Raw genomic sequence first — 26,351 nt, forward strand, 5'->3', positions numbered from 1 at the left:
ATGCTGATGGTGATGTTGATGTGGATGGTGATGTTGATGCCGATGGTGATGTGGATGGTGATGTTGATGGTGATGTTGATGCCGATGGTGATGTGGATGGTGATGTTGATGTCGATGTTGATGGTGATGTGGATGGTGATGTCGATGGTGATGGTGATGTGGCCTCTCCGCCAGTGTTCCTAGCGAACCCGCCATGCAACTCAAACCCGTGCCAGTTCGGCGGCCAATGCAGCAACCGGATCGCGCGTTACATCTGCACGTGCGTGGAGGGCACGCAGGGCCTCAACTGTGAAATCAGTCAGTGCCTGCAGCACACATCGCCCTCATCACCATCACCACCATCACCACCATCACCACTATCATCACTATCATCACCACCATCACCATCATTACTATCACTCTCGTCGTTACTTTTACTGTCACCGCCATCACCATCACTATCATCACCACCGTCATTATCGTCAACGTCTCCATCGCCTGTATCACTATCACCACCATCACCACCATCATCACCACCATCACTACCATCACCACCATCATCACCACTATCACTATCACCATCATCACTATCATCACCACCACCATCACTATCATCAACATCTCCATCACCACCATGACTATCACTGCCATCACTATCACCCTGACTATCACCATCACTATCACCAACATCACCATCAATATCACCATCACTATTACCAACATCACCATCACTATCACCAACATCACCATCAATATCACCATCACTGCCACCAACATCACCATCAATATCACCAACATCACCATCAATATCACCAACATCACCATCAATATCACCATCACTGCCACCAACATCACCATCACTAACATCACTACCACCAACATCACTATCACCCTCACCAACACCAACATCACTATCACCAACATCACCATCACTATCACCACCATCACTATCACCCTCACTACCACCAACATCACCATCACTACCGCCAACATCACCATCAATATCTTCATCAATATCACCATCACTATCACCAACATAACCAACATCACCATCACTATAACCATCACTACCACCAACATCACCAGCACTACCACCAACATCACCATCATTATCACCATCACTACCACCAACATCACCATCACTACCACCAACATTACCATCACTATCACCATCACTACCACCATCACTATCACCATCACTACCACCAACATCACCATCACTACCACCAACATCACCATCACTACCGCCAACATCACCATCACTATCACCATCACTACCACCACCACTACCAGCACTCAGCTCCGTGTCTCCCCCGTGTTCTCTCCACGCCAGACCTGGACGACTGCAGCTCGCGCCCCTGTCAGAACGGCGGCACGTGTGAGGATGGCATCAACACGTACGACTGCGTGTGCGTACCGGGGTTCATTGGGACCAACTGCGAGACTGGTACGGGGAGAGGGCATGGGGGGGGGGGGGGCGGCGGGGAGATCTGGGGGGGTCTAGGTAGTGGTGGCATCCTCCGGGTTTTCCCTCAGCGTGCTTTCACAGCACTGCAGCGATGAGTGTCCACGCGTGGACGAGCCACTTTGTTGAGCTGCCACGTGTGGCCAGGTGGCTTCTGAGAAAGAGCTGTGTGGCTCTGTGGACCTTACCTGGCAAAATGTAATAATTATTGTTGATAGCAGCAGCAGGAAACGTAGCAGAATCATCAGAGTCATCAGCAGCAGAATCATTCTTCTCATCATCAGCAGCAGCAGCAGCCGTAGAATTATCATCATCATCAACAGCAGTTTTGGCAGTAGCAGCAGAGTCACCATGAGCAGCAGTGAAATCACCGCTGTCATCAGCGGTAGAAGTAGTGGCGAAATGAACGTTGGTTGATCACGTCGCAGCGATCGGCACCAGCATGATCATCATCAGTAGTTGCAGAATCAGCAGAATCATCATCAATCTCATTATCATCGTCAATCAGAATGCATCGCTATGCCAGTTACATGTGCAATTACATCAGGTTACGTGTAAGACCTCTGCTAATTAGTAACGAGACAGATTACCTTGCTAACACATGCTCCATAAAATGCTGTTCAAGTCTTCATTCTTTCACACCGTACATAACCAAACGTGGTAATCGGAGGTGCGGTATGTTTACTCCAATGTGCTACATTTTTACGGTGGTAGTGCTGGTAATGATAGTGGTGATAGTGATGGTGGTGATAGTGATTGAGATAGTGGTGATGCTGGTGATGCTGGTGATAGTGATTGAGATGGTGGTGATGGTGGTGATGCTGGTGTTGTTGGTGATAGTGGTGGTGATAGAGATTGAGATGGTGGTGATGGTGGTGATGCTGGTGATGTTGGTGATAGTGGTGGTGATAGTGATTGAGATGGTGGTGATGCTGGTGATGGTGGTGATAGTGATTGAGATGGTGGTGATGGTGGTGATGGTGGTGATGGTGATTGAGATGGTGGTGATGGTGGTGATGGTGGTGATGGTGGTGATAGTGATTGAGATGGTGGTGATGGTGGTGATGGTGGTGATGGTGATTGAGATGGTGGTGATGGTGGTGATGGTGGTGATGGTGGTGATAGTGATTGAGATGGTGGTGGTGATGATGGTGATGGTGGTGATAGTGATTGAGATGGTGGTGATGGTGGTGATGGTGGTGATGTTGGTGATAATGGTGGTGATAGTCATGGTGGAAATGGTGATTTAAGTGGCCGAGTCGGGGAGACAAAGTCGGCCGTGCGTGGTGCTGGCTACCCACCCCCTCGTGTGCCACAGTGCCGGCCTTCACAGGTGCTGCCCGCTAACAGCACTTGCCCCGACAGTCTGCGAAGGCTACACGGGGGATCGTTGTCTTTGTCCCTCCGCAGACGTGGATGAGTGCGCCTCCAGCCCGTGTCGTAACGGTGCTCGCTGCGACAACAACGTCAACGCCTACGCCTGCGAGTGCCTCCCCGGCTACGCGGGCACCAACTGCGAGACGGGTGAGCCGCTCGGCCGGCACGTCCACGGCGCACGCCGCACGCCTCGTCCTTGGGACCTCGTCGGCGCATCGGGCCGATCGTCGGCTTAGCGGCAGCATTCCCAGCAGCGGATTGACCGCGCTGCTCGCGGCGAGGGAATGCCTTCGAGCGGCTTACCTGTGGAGGGGGCGAGCGCGAGCGGTTTCGGCGGCGTTGCGTCCGGACGAGCAAACTCGTGGGCCGCTGTATGTGTGCACGCTGAGCTTCTCTCGCACCGCACGTGGCCAGCCGTGCTCACGGGAGGCGCGGGGGAAGGACAACAAACTAAACACTAAAAGCGGTTCTTAGGAAGTGAGTTTTCAATCTCGATGGTGACTTAAGAGTGCACGACTCCCGGGGCTTGCTAATATCTGAAGGAAGAAGCGTTCCAGACGGGCCGCAGAAGCGCATCCGACCGCGCTGCGATGCGGTGACCGCCGTCTTTGTTTTGATGGCCGGCTACAATCTGCTGCTGCTACTACTGCGAGGATGATGCCCGGAGTTCACACGGTGATGGTTTATGCTCCTTGACGAGACCAGCATGGTAGTGTGATGCGTTTCTGAGTTGCAATTTGCGTAAACGCCGTCCCCGCCGTATATAAATCTACACACGGTATCGACACCATCATCATTACTGTTATTGTGTCGTCACTTACGCATGCGCTTGTGTGCGTGTATGCACGTGTTCGCGTGTATGCGCGCGCGTGTGTGGGGAGCGTTGGTGTAGCGGTCAGCGGGCCGCGCTACGAACCCGGCGACCCGAATTCGATTCCCGCTCACGGCCAACTCCATTGACGATTATCTGAACCGGGTCCTGGGCCTCCACTAGGTCGACTCGGCCTCAAATGAGTACCTGGTTCGGTGTGTAAAAACATCGCCACTGGGGAGACAAAGGCGGCCGGGCGTGACGTTGGCCACGCACCCCTTTCGTGTGCCGTGCCGGCCTTCATAGGTGCCGCTCGCCAACAGCGCTTGCCCCAGCAGTCTGCACAGGCTATGCGGGGGATCTTTATCTTTGCGTGTCTTTGTGTCTTGCGCCCTTCACAGACATCGACGAGTGCGCTTCGAGGCCGTGCCAGAACGGAGCGCGCTGCACCGATGCCGTGGCCTCCTACTCCTGCGCGTGCCTCCTCGGATTCTCCGGAGTGGACTGCGAGATAGGCGAGTGGGCGCCGTCGTGAGATGTGCCTGGCGAGGGGGGGGGGGAGGGGCTGGGGGGAGCTGGGGGGGGCTGGGGAGGGCTGGGGATGCAGGGGTGGGGCCACGTCTCGCTTGCCCTGCCACGGCTCTCAATGATCGAATTTGGTTTTTTATTTTTATTTTTAAATTATCCTATTATAATTGCTTATTATTATTTTATTGTTTGAATTATTTTTGTCATTAACTCTTTATTATCGTATTATTTTATGTTATTACATTCTATTATTGTTATTTTACGCAATATTTTCCAATATTGTTATTTTTTTACTTTTTTATTTTATCACTCTTTATAAATTGTCCCTGTGATGACGAGCCCACTTCGTTGAGCGATCATTTGCGATGTCGAGGGTCGCTTCTGACAAAGAGCTACGTAGCAGCATCATTAGCAACAGCAGCGGCAACAGTAGCAATAGCAGCAGCATCATCAGCAGCAGCAGTAGCAGCATCATCATCAGCAGTAGCATCATCAGCAACAGCAGCGGCAACAGTAGCAATAGAGCATCATCATCAGCAGCAGTAGCCATGGTCAATCCTCTGCTGGATGAAGGCCTCCAACCAGGTAGCCGGCTCCTCTCGTGATCCTGTAATGTAACACTCCACCTGGCTCCTACACGTGATCCGTGATCTGATGATTTCATCGCTCCATCTCCCCCTGGGAACGTCATCCGGGATGAATTCCCTCCCTTGGCCGGCACTCCGTTCTTCTTATTTTTATTTCTACTAAAACTTAAAAAAGTGAGTAGCACTTCATGGCAAGTCAACAGTGGCTGTCCAAACAAGACACTGACCCCTGCCAGAGGAATGTGGAATTCTCACCACTTGATCAAGGTCTACGTATGCCAATGAGCAACAACCCCATGCTCATTGAAAATTTTCGATTAATTTTGTATTTGTTTAACTTTTAAGTGATAACATTTAAGGCGTGTGTCTAGTAGCTTGTGTGTGTGTGTGCGTGTGTGTTTCAGATATTGATGAATGTGCGTCAAGTCCGTGCTACAACGGAGGGCGCTGCTTGAACGAGGCCAATCGCTGGAGGTGCGAATGCTTGCCCGGATTTCTGGGAGATCATTGTGAGACAGGTGAGTGGGTCGATGGGCGATTGGGCAAGTGAGTGGGTAAGGAAGGAAGTGGATGAGTGAGTAGGTAGTTGAGTTTGTTTGTGGGTAGGTGGGTGCGTGAGTTGGTAAGTGGGTGAATGAATGGGTAATGAGTCAGTTGGTGGGTGAGTGAGTGGGTGCGTGAGTTGGTAAGTGGGTGAATGAATGGGTAATGAGTCAGTTGGTGGGTGAGTGAGTTGGTAAGTGAGTGGGCGGGTGGATAATTGAATGAGTTTGTTTGTGGATGAGTGGGTGAGAGAGTTGGTTATTGAGTGGGTGATTGAGTAGGTGAGTGCGTAAGTGTATGAGTGAGTTGGTGGGGTGATGGATGAGTGAGTTGGTGAGTGTGTTAGTGGGTGGATACGTGCGTTTATGGGTGAATGAGTTGGAATGGTGGTGATTGGGTGAGTGACTTAGCTAGGTAAGTGCCTGTGTGTGCCATTGAGTGATTTAATGAGTTAATGCGTGAGTGAATTAGTGAATAAGTGCGTGAGTGAGTTGGATGAGTGAGATTATGAGTGTGTGGGTGAGTTATTGACAGCTGGTGCCATGGGGAAAATGAGGAGTAGCAGAACCAGAAACTTGTATTAACTCTGGAGAAATCCGATGAGCTATGAAGCTCTGTTTTACACATGTCTTGCAGAGTCAAGGCAAGATGGATAGTCTGTCTGATTGTGTTCTGCAAGGAAGTGGCTGACGCCATGGAGAGATTTCGTGGTAGCAGGGATAAGGTTGAGGAGGAGGAGGGAGGGGGGAGGAGGGAGGGAGGGAGGGAGGAGGGGGGAGGAAGGAGGGGAAGGGAGAGAGGGAGGGGGAGGGAGGGGGTAAAGGGGGAGGAGGGGGGAGGCGGAGACGTGGCCTGTTGTCCCCACTTGTAACCCGGCGGACGGCCGCTGTGCGGTGCGTCTCTTCCACAGATGTCGATGAGTGCGCCTCGAGCCCGTGCCGGAACGGGGGCCGCTGCGTGGACAGCACCAACGAGTACTCCTGCCGCTGCCCCGCCGGATACGCCGGGACCAATTGTGAGATCGGTGAGACGCGAACAGACGACGGCACGTTGCAAAGGGACACAATCTGACCCCACAGCCTCAACACTGACCCACAGCCTCAACACTGACCCACAGCCTCAACACTGACCCCAGTCTCAACACTCACCCACAGCCTCAACACTGACCCACAGCCTCAACACTGACCCACAGCCTCAACACTGACCCACAGCCTCAACACTGACCCCAGTCTCAACACTGACCCACAGCCTCAACACTGACCCCAGTCTCAACACTCACCCACAGCCTCAACACTGACCCACAACCCCAACATTGACCCACAGCCTCAACACTGACCCCAGTCTCAACACTCACCCACAGCCTCAACACTGACCCACAGCCTCAACACTGACCCACAGCCTCAACACTGACCCACAGCCTCAACACTGACCCACAGCCTCAACACTGACCCACAACCCCAACACTCACCCACTGCCTCAACACTGACCCACAGCCCCAACACTCACCCACAGCCTCAAAACTGACCCACAACCCCAACACTCACCCACTGCCTCAACACTGACCAACAGCCTCAATACTGACCCACAGCCTCAATACTGACCCACAGCCTCAACACTGACACACAGCCCCAACACTGACCCACAGCCTCAACACTGACCCACAGCCTTAATACTGACCCACAGCCTCAACACTGACACACAGCCCCAACACTGACCCAAGGCCTCAACACTGACCCACAGCCTCAACACTGACCCACAGCCCCAACACTGACCCAAGGCCCCAACACTGACCCACAGCCCCAACACTGACCCACAGCCTCAACACTGACCCACAGCCTCAACACTGACCCACAGCCTCAACACTGACCCACAGCCCCAACACTGACCCACAGCCTCAACACTGACCCACAGCCTCAACACTGACCCACAGCCCCAACACTGACCCACAGCCCCAACACTGACCCACAGCCTCAACACTGACCCACAGCCCCAACACTGACCCACAGCTTCAACACTGACCCCAGCCTCAACACTGACCCACAGCCTCAACACTGACCCACAGCTTCAACACTGACCCACAGCCCCATCACTGACCAACAGCCTCAACACTGACCCACAGCCTCAACACTGACCCACAGCCCCAACACTGACCCACAGCCCCAACACTGACCCACAGCCCCAACACTGACCCACAGCCTCAACACTGACCCACAGCCTCAACACTGACCCACAGCCCCAACACTGACCCACAGCCTCAACACTGACCCACAGCCCCAACACTGACCCACAGCCCCAACACTGACCCACAGCCCCAACACTGACCCACAGCCCCAACACTGACCCACAGCCCCAACACTGACCCAAGGCCTCAACACTGACCCACAGCCCCAACACTGACCCACAGCCTCAACACTGACCCACAGCCCCAACACTGACCCACAGCCTCAACACTGACCCACAGCCCCAACACTGACCCACAGCCCCAACACTGACCCACAGCCTCAACACTGACCCACAGCCCCAACACTGACCCACAGCCCCAACACTGACCCACAGCCTCAACACTGACCCACAGCCTCAACACTGACCCACAGCCCCAACACTGACCCACAGCCCCAACACTGACCCACAGCCTCAACACTGACACACAGCCCCAACACTGACCCACAGCCTCAACACTGACCCACAGCCCCAACACTGACCCACAGCCTCAACACTGACCCACAGCCCCAACACTGACCCACAGCCCCAACACTGACCCACAGCCCCAACACTGACCCAAAGCCTCAACACTGACCCACAGCCCCAACACTGACCCACAGCCTCAACACTGACCCACAGCCTCAACACTGACCCACAGCCCCAACACTGACCCACAGCCTCAACACTGACCCACAGCCTCAACACTGACCCACAGCCTCAACACTGACCACAGCCTCAACACTGACCCACAGCCCCAACACTGACCCACAGCCCCAACACTGACCCACAGCCCCAACACTGACCCACAGCCCCAACACTGATCCACTGCCTCAACACTGACCACAGCCTCAACACTGACCCACAGCCTCAACACTGACCCACAGCCTCAACACTGACCCACAGCCCCAACACTCACCCACAGCCTCAACACTGACCCACAGCCCCAACACTGACCCACAGCCTCAACACTGACCCACAGCCCCAACACTGACCACAGCCCCAACACTGACCCACAGCCCCAACACTGACCCACAGCCCCAACACTAACCCACAGCCTCAACACTGACCCACAGCCTCAACACTGACCCACAGCCCCAACACTGACCCACAGCCCCAACACTCACCCACAGCCTCAACACTGACCCACAGCCTCAACATTGACCCACAGCCTCAACACTGACCCACAGCCTCAACACTGACCCACAGCCCCAACACTCACCCACAGCCTCAACACTGACCCACAGCACCCAACACTGACCCACAGCCCCAACACTGACCCACAGCCTCAACACTGACCCACAGCCTCAACACTGACCCACAGCCCCAACACTGACCCACAGCCCCTACACTGACCCACAGCCTCAACACTGACACACAGCCCCAACATTCACCCACAGCCTCAACGCTAACCCACAGCCCCAACACTCACCCTACAGCCTCAACACTGACACACAGCCCCAACATTCACCCACAGCCTCAACACTGACCCACAGCCCCAACACTCACCCTACAGCCTCAACACTGACCCACAGCCCCAACACTCACCCACACCCTCAACGCTGACCCACAGCCTCAACACTGACCCACAGACTTTTGGCTATTGTCCGATCGTCCCTTCCTGCCAATTGCCACTCACTTCTATTAACGGCATGGGATTGTGGCATTCATCTTGTGTGTGTGTGTGTCTCTCTAATTCGTGTACTTCCTCTTTCTGAAGTCAAACGGTGGCTGGTTATTGTTTGTGTTGTTGTTGTTTTTGTTGTTTTGGGTTGCGCTCTTCCTTTTAAAACAATGAACACCGCAGCGACTTCCACGCGCGCTTGTTGGCCAGCGAGCTGCTTCGTCAACCATCCTTCGCTGCCTCCCTGAGCCTACTTGCTGTACAGCCGCTCCGCTCCTGGGAAGCCCACCCCACAAACTGAACGCTGTGAAATAAAAAAAAACGAAATCACAAAAACTCATGAAATTTGATTCAAATACATTTCAGATTTTCTTTTTGGGGCTTGCCAGAAAAGCGTCACCGAGTACTCGAAGATTCGCTTTCAATGAGCGTCTCGTCTGAGATGATCGTCGATTTGTCGTGTGACGCTTACAGAAAAAATTATAATTGGAAAATAACCACGCTCAGTGAAATATTTGTCTTTTGTCAACGTGACACATTTTTTACTGATTGGCCGTGTCGGGTGATGGAGGGTTGCGATACATTTAAAAATAACGCGATCTAACCCAAAAACCTTTATTGTGACCCACGCTCATTTTAACACGTTGGCTTTCGCGACCAATGTTATTCATAATAAACGTTCTTTTGTGTTCCAACGCGTAATTTCTTGTGGGTAAACTCACCCCCGTCGTAGCAATTTGGAATTCTCACCGCTGGCCCTGCAGAGCCGTCAATGTGGTTCGTGCAACGATGCCTCGATGCTCGTTTTGAGCTGGGATTCGCTTCGGCTCTCTCTGATGTTTTGCCGAGCCGGCGAGCCCTCGTTGCAGTGCTGCGAGGGGGGGTCGCGACATGCAGCCTCGGAGTCATCGTGGACGGCAACGGCGCTTTCCTGGCACACCTCGTAGCTCGCGCACTCGCTCGCTAACACGTGCTCGCTCGTGTGCACGCTCGCTCGCTAACACGCGCTCGCTCGCTAACATGTGCTCGCTCGCTCACGCGCTCGCTAACACGTGCTCGCTCGTGTGCACACGCGCTCGCTCACTAACACGCGCTCGCTCGCTAACGCGCTCGCTAACGCGCTCGCTAACACGCGCTCGCTAACGTGCTCGCTAACACGCGCTCGCTAACGCGTGCTCGCTCGTGTGCACGCTCGCTCGGCGTTCGTCAATCTGCAGCCAACGATTAATTATTTTTATTATTATGCTCAGGAAATGCTTAATCGAAGCCGGAACGGTCCGGAGCGCAGTTCCGCACCCAACCACATCCATCTCGCCGCCTTGCATTTGTCCCCATTGTACCCTGCATTCCTGCAATCCTGCTTTTGTAGGGTTATATAAATATAGGGCACACTAATATAGAACTATTATTCTTATGGATATGCGTACTTTGTACTCTAGTGGTAGTGCCTTACGCCGATAACCATGACGCACACATTGGACGGTGGGCACGCGTTGCGGGATGTACAATCCCCACGCGTCATGTTGGAGAACTTTTGATGCCGCTGGACGCAAGAAAACGGCAACTGATTTGAGAATCGAATACCTGGTGACCAATTCATTCAAATTGTTCAATTCTCCGCGCCATCTTGGCCAGTTGAACACAAACACACGAATCGGCAATTGTTGCCCCAGTAGTGCCGCTGCAGGAAGTTGTGTCTCGAGTTGATCGCCACGTCACTCTGGAACCAATCCTACAGGCAGCAGGGGCCTCGCAAAGCAAGTGAACAAGAGCCTCGTGGGTTTACGTATCAGCGCAACGGGACCGCTTCCTAAGGCACAGCGGGGCACCGTCGCTGTTCTAGAGAGAGAGAGAGGCGCTGTCTCAGTCACAGGCCGCAGTGCTGGACCTCAGCCTAGAGCAGGGGAGCTGACAGCACGAGTGGCTTGGGGTCAAGGGAGTTGCAGACTCTGGGGGTCAGCAGAGGGGAATAAGCGAACTCCCCACTGAGCGGCGGGAGCCTTCTACAGAAAGATGTTATTGGAGGGGAGTAGAGAGTGCGTGGAGGGGAGTAGAGTGAGATCACAGGGGAGAGGTAGGTGAGTGCGTGGAGAGAGGATGAGAGGTAGGAGAGTGTGTGGAGGGGAGTGAGAGGGGAGAGGTAGGTGGGTGCGTGGAAGGAAGTGAGAGGGGAGAGGTAGGTGAGTGCGATCTTTACATTGATTCAGGAGTGGATTGGGAGCTCGTGCAGGGATTTAAGTATCGGGGCGATGCGGTCTCCGTTGTGAGATCACCAGGTGAGCAGTCTGCCTGTCGGGTTCTGGATCTCGAGTTTGTAGATGACGGAAGTGGAGAAGTGAGTGAAGTGGTGAGGTGAGGCAAGTGGGGAGGTGAGGGATGTGGTGGTGAGGGAAGTGGTGAAGTGAGGGAAGTGGGGTGGTGAGGGATGCGTCACGAAGGCTGCAGTGGAGGGAGTTGCAGCAGTCGAGCCGCTAGGCCGTGTAGACTCCGGTGAGGGCGAGGGGTCTCACCACCACCACCAGCAGCAGCACAAAAGGTGAGCGAGCGATCCGGCGGCCATGTGAGAGCGTCCCACGGACCCCGTGGACCCGCGCGCCTCACTCGCCGGCACGCAGCCGCAGCTTGCTCGCTAGACGCTTGGCCAAAGCGCCCCCCCCCCCTCCTGCTGCCTGGGCCCCGCTGTGAGGCGAAGCGGGCGAGCCGCGGTTCCCCGCCGCACGCTAACGCCTTGCCCTGGTCGTGTCCCCGGCTCGCCGTGTCCCCCCCGTCGCATGGAACCGTTGGGGGAATTTGGCCCCCTCCGAATCGTCTATAAGCAGAGCCTGAGCCCACAGCAGCGCCGACGGTCGAAGAGGGTAAGTTTACCCCCTGCGCTGTGGTTACTGCTGCTCGTTGTCGTTGGTGGTCTTACTCCTGCAGTCGCTGTGCTTGTGTTGACATTCGTGGCTCGGATGCTGATGGAGGTTACTGCGCAATGTTTGTTGAACTTCTTTCGCGTTGTGCGTGGCCAACGGCGATAATCAAAGGTGGTGGGGGTGGGGGGTGCAACAAACTAATCGGAAAAATAAGTTCTGAAGAAATGAATTTTCAATGGGGATGATTTTAAAGTTCATCGTCCCAGTGGCTTCCGCATATCGGAAGGAAGAGCGTTCCAGACGGCCGCCAAAGCGCACCTGAAAGCGCCGCGCAATGCGATGACCCGCTGCCTGTGTTCGATGAACGAGCCAAAAGCCGCTGTTCCTGCGAGGATGACCGGAGTATGCGCGATAATTTACGCTCCTTGACGAGATGAGCAAGGTTTTGTGGTTCATTTTGTGGCAAGCACTTTGTGTGTAACGAGTTGCGACCTTAGAACAATGTATTCGTTCGGCAACCGTACGGATAAATCGGCTTTATAATCTCAATGGCTGAGTGGCTAGATGAAAGGATGAAAGTAATCAGTTGAATTGTTGTGGATGAACTGGCCCTTGCCACGGGAACGTGGAAATTTATATCCAGTATTCCCGTGTTATTCGAGAACTTGTTCTACGCGATATTAGCTGTCCGCCATTCGCATCTGGAATTCTTCACGTCTGCATCGAGAGAGAAATAATTTTAATTTATTAAGCGCCCCGAAGACAATTTGTTCTCAGGGCGCTACGCGTGGCAAGGCCGAATATAGTTTAATATCGATCAAGGACAGAAGACGCGAGAAAGACGTTTGAAAATAACTAAAGCGAGAAAGCCATTATAAGCAGATACGTGTTTCGTCGAGATTTGAAGACCTGTAGTGCCGCAGTTGCAAAATCACCGTCAACCCCACGTGTGAAGCCTAGGCACAGTGAGCAATGCACAATGTGAGGATCTTAATGATCTCGATGTAATAGACACGTGGCTGAAGGAGGTCATGCATGTAGGGAGGAGCAAGTTTATCTGAAGGCCTTCATTACTTGCAAGAGAATCTTCAAATCAATGCGGGGTATGGACAGGGGGCCAGCGAAGGGATGGGAGCACAGGTGTTGTGGTGTGATCCGCAAAGTGTCGTGTACCAGTTTGCACCCTGGCGGCAGCAATCTGAACAAACTGCAGCCTGTTTAAGGCGCTTGCTCGGGGTTTCATGAAGCAGGGCAATTGCGGTAGTCAATGTGGGAGAAGACAAATTGTCAGTCCGTCGGTGCGTGCACTGATGAAGATGTGACAGAGCCGGGGTACGTTTGTCAGGTGGACGCAAGAGTTTCTCGCCGTTCTGTCTACGTGGGAATGAAAGGATGAAGTTTGATCGAGAAGAGTGTTGATCTCACGTGTTTGATAAACGTTCCAACCATCAATAACCAAGTGAAGAGGGATTGAATTGGATACCTGTCGTGGTGTACCGACGAAAATTAGCTGTGTTTTATCATCATTCATTTCAAGGACGTTCCGAGACACCCAGGCTTTTGACATGATACATTGACTGTGCTAATCATGAAACCATCCAATCCCAACCGTAGGTAGATCTGGGCGTCATCTGCGTAACAGTGGCAGCTGAGCCCTTGGTGTTGCAATGCAGCTCCAAGTTGGGCCAAATAGGCAGAGAACAGGATGGGGCCTATTACTAATCCCTGCGGGGCACCGTGAGCAGCTGAGTTAGCTGTGGATGTGTCGGTACCCATCGTGACGAATTGCGGTTCGCCATGGCTGAGGATCAAGCTGAGCTCGGCCGGTACGCAGGTGCAGCGCTTGAGAACTCGGATCGATTAGGGCGGACGGAATCCGGATTTGAACACGGGACGTGAGCCGTGCCGGTTGGGTGCTCGGAGCCGTATCGGACCCCAGAGCCCAGGGCCCCGGGACCCCAGGACCCCCGGACCCCAGGGCTCCTGGTTCCTGGACCCCAGGACCCCCGGCCCCCAGGGCTCCTGGTTCCAGGACCCCCGGCCCCCAGGGCTCCTGGTTCCTGGACCCCAGGACCACCGGACCCCAGGGCTCCTGGTTCCTGGACCCCAGGACCCCCGGCCCCCAGGGCTCCTGGTTCCTGGACCCCAGGACCACCGGACCCCAGGGCTCCTGGTTCCTGGACCCCAGGACCCCCGGCCCCCAGGGCTCCTGGTTCCTGGACCCCAGGACCCCCGGCCCCCAGGGCTCCTGGTTCCTGGACCCCAGGACCCCCGGCCCCCAGGGCTCCTGGTTCCTGGACCCCAGGACCCCCGGCCCCCAGGGCTCCTGGTTCCTGGACCCCAGAGCCCCGGGGCTCCCGGGGCCCCTGGGCCGTGGTGGGATGCTCACGGTCCCACTGTGTGGGTTGCGTTGCCCTCCGCGTGCAGAGATCAACGAGTGCGACTCGGGGCCCTGCTGGAATGGGGGCACCTGCATCGACCAGATCGGCTCCTACTCCTGCGTCTGCCTCGAAGGCTACTCTGGCCGAGCCTGCGAAACCAGTGAGTCCCCAGACATCATCACCACCATCACCTCCATCATCACCGCCATCGTCATCGCCACCCCTCGGTTATCTTGCCTTACAGTGCATCTCTGCGTGTTGACACCTTATTAAGTATTCAGTCGCCTCCTTGTCACTCTTCTATCGCTGCTACGTGGTCACTGTTCCCGTGAACGCCACTCATTGATTCCTCCACCCGTGTCTCATCCACCCACTGTGATTAACCGCCACGCTACAGGTCACTTCGCCACACTCACCCACTCGCTCACCCACTAACTCACTCACCCACTCGCTCACTCACTAACTCACTCACCCACTCGCTCACCTACTCGCTCACCCACTAACTCTCTCAACCACTCGCTCACCCACTAACTCACTCACCCACCCACTCACTCATCCACTCACTCACCCACTCGCTCACCCACTCAACCATCACGCTGCTGGTCACCTCAGTTTAACGCGTAGTAGTTCGGCTTTCGCGACCAAAATGATCCATGAAAGAGGTTTTGTTTTCTTTTTTGGGTTAAATGTGTCGTTAATCCCACCACCACCCGACACAGCCAATAAGTGAGGGTTGTCACGTAAACAAAACATGCCAATTAGTTGCTACTTCAGCCCACCGGTTGTGTGTTGGAGAGTAAACCCGCTACTACATTCACAATTGGAGTTCTGTGATGTTTCGCCGGTAATCGCAACAACCAGCCAGAGTTGTATTTTAAATTGACGTGGCGACCGCCGCCTCCCAAGCCACCCCTGAGAAACTTCGCCAAAAGCACCACCCCCCCTGAGTAAACAAACGAGTCTCGGAGACTCGGCCAAGCGCGACGGCGGCTAACGGAGGGAGCGGAGCGGGGAGCTGAGCCCGGGGGAATCCGGTGTCGCTCCGCGTGCCGTGCGCGCAGATCTCAACGCATCGGGCTCGGTGGCTCCCTGGGTGATGGGAGCGCTCCTCTCCGGCCTCGCCATCATGGGCCTCACCTTCTCCCTCGTCAAGTCCGGATACTTGGGAGGTGAGTGAGCTCGCTCGCTCAGTCACCCCCTCACCAATCGCAACAATTCTGGCTCAAGCTACACATTCACCCGCCCAATAATTCACCCTTCTGGTCGGTCGTTCGCTCACGCCATTGCTCGCTATCTCAATTCGGTCCCAAACAACACTGACCCACAGCCTCAACACCCAAACAAACCGACCCACCCACCCTTCAGAACTACTTTTTGTGTTTAGTTTGTTGTCCTTTCCCCCGCACCTCCGATTAGCGCGATTGGCTACGTAGGGTGCAAAAGAAGCACGAGAGAAGTTCAACATATATACAAAGATCCCCTATATATCTTTAACAGACTGTTGGGGTAAGTGCTGTTAGCAAGTGCCTATTAAGGCCAGCACGGTATACGAGGGGGTGGGCGGCCAGCATCACGCCCCAAGTGGCGATGTTTACACACCACACCAGGTACTCATTTGAGGCTGAGTCGACCTCGGAGAGGCCCACGACCGTTTCAGATAATCGTCACTGGGAATTGAACTCGGCCCGCCGGGTTAGTAGCGCAGCGCGCTAACCGCTACGCTACATACACACGCCTTCTCACGCCTCCGTCCCTCCACCTCCCCCTTGTGTACATCCACAGCGAGGCAATGGACAATGACCAAGGTGCACCCTATCGGCAACTCCACGGTGGCCACCGTGCGCGGCACGGCGGGGCCATCGCCGGCAGCTGCTAAGAACGCGGCGCGCTCCAAGCCGAGGAGGTTTGGCGGGCCCCGGCTCCCCAGGTTCTTGCGCGCCAAGGAGGCCAGCGAGCAGTTTGAGAGCAGCGTCCCGCGCGGGGACGACCCAAGCCCGCTGCGCCCGCCCGGCATCTACCAGACCCTGCAGAGGGAGAAGGCCTTCATCAAGTAGCGGGCGGCCGCGGTGGTGGCGGCGGTGGCGGTAACAGTCGTGGGTGGCTGTGAAGTGAGCGGTGAATGAATTTGGCGGTTGTGACATTGCTAGAGTCAGGAAGGAGCTGTGCAGAGTCTCGCGACTACTTTTCTTTTTAAATGGTCGTGGGCATAAGGGATGGTCGATTTCGCAAATTTGTGATTTAGTAATGTTAGGCTTTCCGTGGTCGATATTATGATTCGTAAATTATCGCCCTATTTTTGAGACACGGTTATTGTGGAATTCCTGGCTTTTTGCCGAAGATGCTGGACGTAGTTTTCGAGCGGAAGGTTATTCGTAGTGCGAATCAAATTAAAATCGTAAAAAGAAAGAAATCCAAAAAAGAATTGTTTCAAATGTCCACACCAACGAACGCCAGGGCGAGGTGGATTTGAGGCACCCGTCCACACGTTCCGGTATTTTAATCTGTTCGAGGTGCATTGCAAAAGTCTGTCCGTGAGAATCGTTCTCCAACTTCACTCACGGTGAGTGAGCCGAAACAAATAACGACAATTTGTGGGATAAAATTCTCATACTCGTGACAATTGTATTTGTTTCGGCTACGCCAGGTAGTGGAGGGTCTTGCGACACAAATTTGGTCAACAATTTGTTATCGCGCCACGGTGGCGAGATGTTAACTACCTCACCTGGTATACAGGAGGTCTTGGGTTCGATCCCGACCCTGACGCCTGCTATATATTTGTAGTTTGCATGTTCTCCCTCTGGTCGTGTGTATTTTTCTCGAGATCCTCCGGTTTTTCCCTCCACATTTCGAAACACGCGTTTAGAGTTTTTAGCTGCGATAAATTTCCACACGATAAGCCACTTCGTTGAGCTATCACTTGTGGCCAGGTCGCTTCTGAAGAAAAGCTACATAGCAGCTCAGTGGGCCTTACCTTGTAAAATAAAAACTAGTTTCGTTTATTATTAATCAGTTATCTTATAGTCATTTCAATGATGATGATGCATTTTACTTAGGAGATCTTCATCGAGTCTCAAGGTTATCCATTGGATGTGCTCTGCTTTGGGCTGTTTTGCGAGTACTCTAAAGGACGATGCAATGCTAAAATTATATATGTATATACAGTATACAAATATAATAATACTAATAAAATATATTTTAGAAAAATACGAATAACACAAAAGCCTTTTTCAGGAAATGGCTCGGTAATGTTAAACGTTTTTAGAGGTTAAATAATATTTAAGACGTAAAAACTATATTATTAAGCATTGTGGATAATTTTTATTCCAAAATAAGTAACGCCTCCTTCCCAAGTCTGTTCTCCGAGAGTACATTTCAGAAAGCCGCGTGGCCAAATCAGACGTGTAAGAAAATACTTACATTTTTTGTCACGCGGCGAGACGGATATTGGAAAGACGCGTCTTGATTGTTACGTGTTGGCGTAAGCCACGCAGCGCGTTCTTGTCTCATTTTTGTATCGGGTGACGAGGCCTCGTCTGCACCGCGTCGAATCGAGCGTTACAGCACAGGTCTCGAAGATCCATACGCGGGACTTGGCTCGCACGACGAGGGAGGCGACGACGCCGGCTTGCTCTGGGGGGTACACGACGGCCGTGTCGAGGCAACGGGCCAGCGCCGCCGAGCTCCTGGGTTTGACCATGGATGTCAGCCGCTCGCGATGCCCACCGGCTTTGCGAGCTGAGTTTGTCTCCGCCCCGTCACCAATGAATGCGCAAAACCCCATCGAAGAAGCAAGCTTGTTTTTTTTTACGTAATTCAGCTTTACCAAGCTTTGAGAGATAAAGATGAAAAAAAAATAATGCTGTACACCAGATGATTAGCAAGTGGTGGACGACCCTGTACGCTTCGTTTGGGCGAGAGGTGCCGATGGAAGTGGCTGCTGCAGGAACGGCTCCTATTAAAGCGGCCCCTATTGCAGCGGATCCTATGAAAGCTGCCCTTGCTAGAGCAGATCCTATTGACGTGGCCCCTATTCGAGCAGATCCTATAGGATTCATTCCGGGCCAACAGCCCACACTGCTGATGACTTTCGAACCTGGCCTTGGGAAACCCCTTTCGCAACCCGCGTGGCAGAGTGTGGAAGTAAAAAAATAAAAAATAAAAAAGCATGACTTAGAGGTGGGGAGAGGCCTTCATCCAGCAGTGGATTGATAGAGTGATGGACATTATTATTATCGCTGCTGCTGCTGCTGTTGTACATTCGATGCACTCAACGATGGCAAGTCACAATGAACACGGTCGACGAGATGTCTTCCGATGGGCGGACACGAAGATGTAACACCGTTGTTATGATAGCGAGAAGGTCCGTTCAAAAGCCACCGGGAGAGATCAACACAATTGAACACACCTACGTCAGGTTAACCGCCCATATTTGTGTCGGCACGGCCATTCCAAACGTTTAGCGGCCGTATTTTTGGCGCCCCCGGTGTTTCTACCGAGACGTGGGTTTGGCACCAGCGCCGTGTCCGACGTTTCGCACCCGCGTGCATTCCGGAGAGGGAGCTGCCAGAGCACGCGGTGCCGAAACGTTGGACGTGCCCGAACAACCCGGCCACGCCACGCGACCCAAACATTAAAAAAACATAAAACTAAAATAATAATAATCTATCGACTCTTGAAGCCAATCGTCCGGTAATAGCCGTGTCACTCAAGTTCACGCTTCTCCGCTACGCCACTCACGTGCTGCTCATTATCCGCACGTTTTATGACATTTTGTGGAAATTGTTGAGTATTCTGTACAATTAAGCTCATACTTTGAGAGCCTTCTGCAAGCTCTGGCATAGCGTCCGTAAATGTCTTTCTTTCTCACTGAATTATTTTGAAATTTAATTTATGTGCTCGCGAGTCCTAGCGCGTGCGGCACAATCGCAAATGTCCCTTACTGAAAACAGCGTGTGCTCGCTTATTCTAAATGCTTCCTTTACTCTACACGGAGATATACATACACACAGTGAAACGCCTCTTTATCTGACAATTAGTCCAATTTACGAATCTATCCACGGATCCTCCTCCCGCCGTTTGCGCATCCATTCCGTTCACACGTTTGCGCACACTTCCGGGAAGAGCCGCAACAAATTCACCCTCTCATCCGTGCCCAGCCCGAAGTTTCGACCCAACCAAATGAACCCAGAGGTTATCTTCCAGAATTGCGATTGTTGTGGACACGTGCAGATTCATGTCAATTGTAGCATCCGTCAAACTCACCCCTGTTCATTTAGGGTAATCTTTCGAGGGGGTTGTTCTGAAACTTCGAGCGCTTTAAACAGGACCCTACGTTAACAATGAGGAAAGTACATGACATGTCTTTTTGTTTTTTGGTAATTGTAAATAAATGACCAATGTTCCGGGTCTCAAAGGGATGCTGGGGGATTGAACCCCCCCTCGATCCACCGCTGATTGCCCCCGCCCCCCCCCCCCATAATAAGCGTGGGTAAGAGACGTTAACAGTACATTTGTGGCTTGTTACATCTTTCACTCGCCATACAAAGGAAGATGGCCCTACATGAACAGGGGAGTTTAACCACTCTAGGCCCTACCCCTTGCGCCACGGTGGCTAGGAGATGATAACGACCTTGCCTGGTATGCAGGAGGGTGCGGGTTCAACCCCGACCCCTGGATTTCCCCGTGGCTGCATGGACTTTTCTCTGGGTCCTCCAGTTTTTCCCTCACGTTTAGAATCAACGTGTATTTAGAGCTATTGGCTGCGATAAATTTGCACGTAATAATAATCCACGTCGTTGAGCGATCATTTGAGGCCAGGTCACTGTTGACAAAGAGCTATATAGCAGGTCAGTGGGCTTTACCTGGTGAAACATAAATCGTTTAGTTTACGTATTTAGCTTGATTAGCACCTCCAATTAAGTAGTGGTTGGCTACGTACTGTGCAAAAGAAGTTCAAGACACAGTACATACAAGGCCCCATAATCAACGTTTTTGGGTTTAGATCGCGTTATTTATAAATGTGTCGTAACCCTCCACCACCCGACACGGCCAATCAGTAAAAAAGTGTCACGTTGACAAAAGACAAATAGTTCACTGCTTTAGCCCACCGGTGTGTTGAAGCCACAACATTTACAAAAACGTTGATTATGAATAACATTGGTCGCGAAAGCCTACGTGTTATACAAGGCCCCATTTGTCTCTTTCACTTTTGGCACCTTGTGCCTTTCCTATTTGGGCCACGTCCCCTTAGTCTTTAGGCCCCGCCTCTTCCTGTGTAAGCCCCGCCCCGTCACCCTGCGGATATGGGGGTTGGGCTGTCACGATACGTTGTCACTGCGATTGGATATCACACTCTACATTGTCACTGCGATTGGATATCACACTCTATATAAGCCGGCTTGAGGAAATAGACATTTAGTGCCCTGTTGAGCAGTGTGCTTCTGACGGGTCCAGTAGTAATTAAAATGAGGTATTTATATTAAAAATGGGAATTTTTTGACAAAAAAAAACACAGCAATTCTCCAAGCAATTTCTCGTTTCGTGATTAAGGCAAATAGTACCGACCCGCTGTGACATTATGCACCGTATTTTTTTATGTATAAATAAACATCTTTTAAAAATACCGCCGTTGTTAATTGATAATTTCATTACCGCGCCACTCGAGGTCGAGAGGCTGCCTGGGCCGGGCCGGGCGGGCGGCCAAGCGGCCTCTCAAGGGCCCTCGTGGCCGCGGCTCGAGCCCCGAACGCGGCTTCAGCGGAGAGCGAGAGAGTCCAAGTGCGCTTGAGTAGACGACGGGCAAAACACTCGTCGACCCATCGATGGGCATTTCAAAGGGTACCCCAGGTGGCAAGTGTGCTCGTCGGGAAGGGCTGCACACAAACTGCACGCGCTGGTATCGAGCCAGCCTTCACAAAAAGAAAGCTGTCCGAGGTTTTTGTTTGTTAACGAAATTAATAAGCGCACTAACAAAGGCGCTTTTTTGTAGCGGTTTAGAGCGCTTGGATATAAATGTGTCGTTAAACCCGCCGCCACCCGACACAGACAATTAAGTGAAGTTATTTTTCACGTAAACAAAACGGTTCTGTGTTGGAGCGTTAAACCCACAACGTTTACAATTTGTATGCGACCTTTCGCTGGCTATTACATCCTACATCATCGGGCGATTTTTACCAGAAGAAAAAAAAACCTTCGTTACGAATATTTGGTCGCGAAAGCCTCTACGTGTCAAACGTTTTTTTTGACCAGCGCACGAGTTTTCCGTGAATGTTTGAAAGAACATCCCTCGCTACTCGCCAGTCTCCGGCTCCAGTCGTTGTTTGCCACCTCGGAGGTTATTTGTGAAGACGCAAAGCCGACCAGCAGCTGCGATTGCTGAAGGACAGCAGTACGTTTCCGCTCTCGGGGAAAGCTTCACCCTGACGTGTGGCTGAGACGCTCCGTAGCGTGACCTGCAAAGTGACAGTCTTGCAACTGGCATGGATGGAGGTTGTTCACACGTCACTGTTTTAATAATAAGTCTAATTTATAGTGCGCATTCCATCCTAGGATTCCAATGCGCAATGCCTGAAAAACAGGAAACAAAAACAGAGCCAGGGGCAACCGACGAAAGTAAAGAGGGAAGGCCACTTCAGACGAGATGGGTTTGATTGTGTCCAGGCTGATTGCAACAACTACAAGGGGAGAACGCCACTCACCATAAAGTGGTGGAAAGTAAACTTTTAGATTTGTTTAAATGTCTCACTCCAGTCGACAAACCCCTCCGTGGTCTTGCCCCACGCTATCGTGCTTCTGTCTTCTCGTTACTACTCTGTCCCAGCTCAGGTTGTTCTCGCAGCAGCAGTAGCAGAGACTTCTGGCTGCTCGCTATCGAACAAAGGCGGTGGTCACCGCATCGCGCGGCGCTTTCAGATGCGCTCCTGCGGCCGTCTGGAACGCTCTTTCTTCCGATATTAGGAAGCCACTGGAGCCACGCACTTTTAAATGATCTAGATTGAGAACTAATTTCTTTAGAACTGCTTTTGTGTTTAGTTTGTTGTCCTTCCCCCCGCAGCTTCGATTAGCCGCGGTTGGCTACGTGCTGTGCGAAAGAAGTTCAACAAACGTGCAGGTGGCAAGGAGTATTGGACATGATCTGTTTACGTTACATAGCCCGGCATGGGCAAACAAGATATACAAATGGAACAGAAAGCATTTAAACCATTTTATTTCTGGATTTTGAGCATAACACTTAACAGAAGAAGATTTTCAGTTAAGTTTTTTTTTCTTTGAACTCCCCCCAATTAAAGAAAGTCTGACTTTAAACAGCAACCATTTGCGACAAATATACACAATTCATTTTTCACAACTCTTAAATAAGTTATGGTAATTTTTTTTTACACATGATAGAAGGTAAATGTGTGTTCGACATATACAGAATAGAATTTTACCATTTGTGAATAATAAAGAGAACGGAAGTAGGTTTTTTTTTTACAAGCATTATGTACAACCCTGGAACATATGTTGCAGCATTCCATGTGTATACACGATAAGTGTGGCTTCTTAGGCACGCCAAAAAACACAACATCGAAAAAGCATGATATCATCGAAAGAAATGCATCTGTACATCGAAACATTACACCGCTCGACAAACTTCAAAAAGTATGCAAGCATTCGCCCGCACCGTCAGACGCTCTGGAAAGAAAGACGCAACCTCAGCACACTCCAGAGACATTTCAGAAAATAAGTGTTGCATAATCTGGAGAATACGGATTTGATACATGGGGCCCAACTGTCTTCCAGAAGATGATTAAAGCACACCTTCTCGACAGAAAAAGCATTACCGTGTCCCGCGCATTATAAGACGCCAACTTCACAGATAACACTTTGGGGACTGCATCTCCGATCCCGGTAGGGGGTTTGCGTGTGACCAGATTCGTACAACTCCATTGGTACCGGGACACAAGTTTGGGGATGCCTCTTGCTTTTCCGGAGCATCTTACCGTTTGGAGAACGTGTTAATAGGAATCATCTTACAATGTATACCCATCAGACAGAGTCAAACAACGCCGTGCGACCCATTCTCAAGCGGCTCCGCGATGGTAAATTTGCCGCGCAGTTCCCTGGGACACGATGGCGACAATCGCGATCGTGACAACACGTGCGGGAGAGGCACCCGCCGCGGGAACGTGGAATGTCCGTCGATGGATGTCGGGTTGCGTTCGAGCCGCAACCTCGCGAACTCCGACACACGCGCCGGGAGCCAAGGCGTGTGGGGCCGTCAAGCACAAGCGGTCCGCTGGCGAGTTGGCTCAGGGCGGATATGGCGACTGTCGGCCGTGCGACGGACTGCCGGCACCGACCGGCGTGGTGAAGTATGGTTAAATGCCCCCCCCCTCCCACCCCTTCACCCACGCGTGGCGACGTGGGGAAGTCATCGTCGTCCAGCAGCGGATCGCCACAAGTGCTGTCCGTGTTCAGGTCACGCCATGCTTACAACGCACCTTCGGATTATCACGGTTGGCTACCTACGGTACAGAGAGAGAGAGGTCATCTCTTTGACACGAAGTCGTCGTCGGAGGCTTTCGCGACCAATGTTATCCACAATAACGTTTTTTGTTTTGGGTTAGATCGCGTAAATATGAATGTGTCGTTAAACCCGCCACAGTATTTACGCGATCTAACCTTTATGAAGGTCATCCAATTGAGTTTGACCGATGGCGTCAAACCCTCTCGCACCACCTGAAATGCCAGGCGGGTCGTGAACACCCCCAAAAGGGGGAGGCTGAGCCGCCCCCCGAAATGTAAAAACCCTTTTAGATAAGGGCCCTACTATTTCTGTAGATATTTTTACTGATAATTACCAATGCAAACAGCAATGTTCGAGGTCTCAAGGGAGTGGGGGCAGCAATAACGCCCCCCCCCACCGTCCCCCCCCCACCGCCCCCCCCACCGCCTCCCCCACCGCCTCCACCACCCAGGGATCTGACACTGCTTCTACCCATACCATCACTTTTAGTTGTTAACGCAGCGGTGGTTTGGTTGAGAAAGTCAACTTGGGCCACCCGAGATCAGGCACAGAGCGGAGTGTTCACGTGTCACCTGTTTGGCACGTAATGGGTCGATTGCCGTGAACCGATGAGCTCTACAATCGTTTGCACTTTTTCACGAACAAAGTTTTCACCATCATCACCATCATCATCACCAGATTAAGCAAATATTAGCATGTGCGTGATGTCTCTTGTACATAGGTGGGCGTCTGGTTGGCTTGCGACAACAATCATGCACACGTCAGATACTATTTTGCTTGCTCCTTCCACACATTAAATTACTTCTGCATAACAACAACAACGACAGCAAAAGCTCCGCGTCCCGAGGATATTTCAAGTCGACAAGCAGCACAGCGTTTGATTCAGCCATAGAAGCTTATGACAATGCTGATGATGGTGGCGCAGCAGTTAGCGCACTGTGCTACAAACCCGGCGACACGAGTTCGATTCCCGCGCACAACCAATAACAGTGGCGAGTATTTGAACCGGTCCTGGGTCACCCTTAGGTCGACTCAGCCTCAAATAAGTAACTGGTGCGCTGCCTAATACATCGCCACAAGGGAGACAAAGGCGGCCAGGCGTGGTGCTGGCCATCCCACCCCTCGTGAGCCATTCCGGCCTTCATAGGTGCACGCTAACAGCACTTGCCCCAACAGTCTGTTAAAGGCTATACGGGGGCTCTTTGATGATGATGGCGATGAGGATGTGGTTGAAGGTAAAGGTGCTGCCCTGCAATCGCTTGCTCACGGCACTGCTAGCAGAAGGGCACTCCACTCGAGTACGTTCCAGAGAAGTGTTCAGCGATGCTCTCGCACGCTGCCCCACGTGTGTTGGGCGAGATGTGTGGCACCCCCTCGCTTGACCCCTCGCTTGACCCCGCGACACGCGCCACCCACGTGGTGTAGCGTGCTTCAAAACAATGTGAACACTTCTGAGAATGTTTCTCTTCTGTCCCTTGCAGTTGACTGAAATGGCAACGAGATCGACTTTGGTGCAAAGAAGAAAGGTTGTTGAAGCTGTTAATAAACATTTGTTATCAGGTCACAGTCTGTGATTATTAACCGTTCTTTTTCCCATTAAAAACGATAGTCCCATGTAATTGTTAACATCTTTTTGAAGCACGCTGTATTTAATCTGCTGCTGCTGCGGGGGATTTCTAAGACACTTGGCCGCTGTTTCTACGGCCGCGCCAGGCGATGGGCGTCGAGCCGGCGACCCCCGGCTTGCAAGTGCGAAGTGCGGAGCGCCGATTGCTGCGGCCAGGGCATTGAGGATAGAGTTGCATTTGAATGGACGGCGGTAGAACGCCGGCAAACGAATGTCCTTGACAATTCAACAGACGGTGGCGGAATTAATTTTAAACAATGATGGCGGTGACCGTGGTGATGATGACGACGATGATGTCCGTGCGCAGGTGTAAATCAAATGAAAGGTTTACAAGTTTACCAACGAGAGCGCGCGTGGCAAGCCCACGTCGAAGACAGCGCCATGCGGAACCCCTTCTGGACACAACGCGCGCGTGACGCTGCAATGTGCCGACGTGAAATCAAAGTTAACGTGACAACCATGACTTACAAATTCATATATATGTACACAGATACATATATATATAGTTGTTTAAACGCATTGCACACACATTCATATAGGTAGTCAATACAGCGGATCACAATCATATTCTACCCTGTGCTTTGACTTGTATACAGAAGTACATCTCCATGTACAGAACGTTAACGTCATATATATTTATTTTTTTAAACAAATCTTAGTATTTACATTTAAAGCATCACATCTGTGTTTTCGTTGACACGATTTCACTCAAATACAACACTGTGACGAAGCTCCATCGCGATCGAGTCTGTCGCTCGTGCAGCTCCTCATCCGCGCTGCGTCGAGTCTCGGCGTGCCGCTCTCCGGAGTCACGAATAAGACTCGTCGCCTGTCGACGTTTTGATTTTTTTAGTTTTTGTCGTGAAG

General features: G+C 52.2%; 1 protein-coding gene across 1 annotated transcript in view; it reads left to right on the forward strand.

The window, feature by feature from the left end:
* Positions 1–20,928, forward strand: part of LOC133351138 (fibropellin-3-like) — a 36,063-nt gene extending 15,135 nt beyond the window's left edge. The window contains exons 4-12 of the mRNA XM_061566122.1: positions 175–297; positions 1,313–1,426; positions 2,855–2,968; positions 4,034–4,147; positions 5,152–5,265; positions 6,201–6,314; positions 14,396–14,509; positions 15,411–15,518; positions 16,132–20,928. Coding sequence (XP_061422106.1) covers positions 175–297; positions 1,313–1,426; positions 2,855–2,968; positions 4,034–4,147; positions 5,152–5,265; positions 6,201–6,314; positions 14,396–14,509; positions 15,411–15,518; positions 16,132–16,403 — 1,187 coding nt within the window. The 3' untranslated portion in view covers positions 16,404–20,928. The remainder of the gene's footprint in view (positions 1–174; positions 298–1,312; positions 1,427–2,854; positions 2,969–4,033; positions 4,148–5,151; positions 5,266–6,200; positions 6,315–14,395; positions 14,510–15,410; positions 15,519–16,131) is intronic.
* Positions 20,929–26,351: the final 5,423 nt, after the last annotated feature.

This window comes from Lethenteron reissneri, chromosome 5 (assembly GCF_015708825.2).
Source record: "Lethenteron reissneri isolate LAM-NWPU_2019-01 chromosome 5, ASM1570882v1, whole genome shotgun sequence".
Lineage (NCBI taxonomy): Eukaryota > Metazoa > Chordata > Hyperoartia > Petromyzontiformes > Petromyzontidae > Lethenteron > Lethenteron reissneri.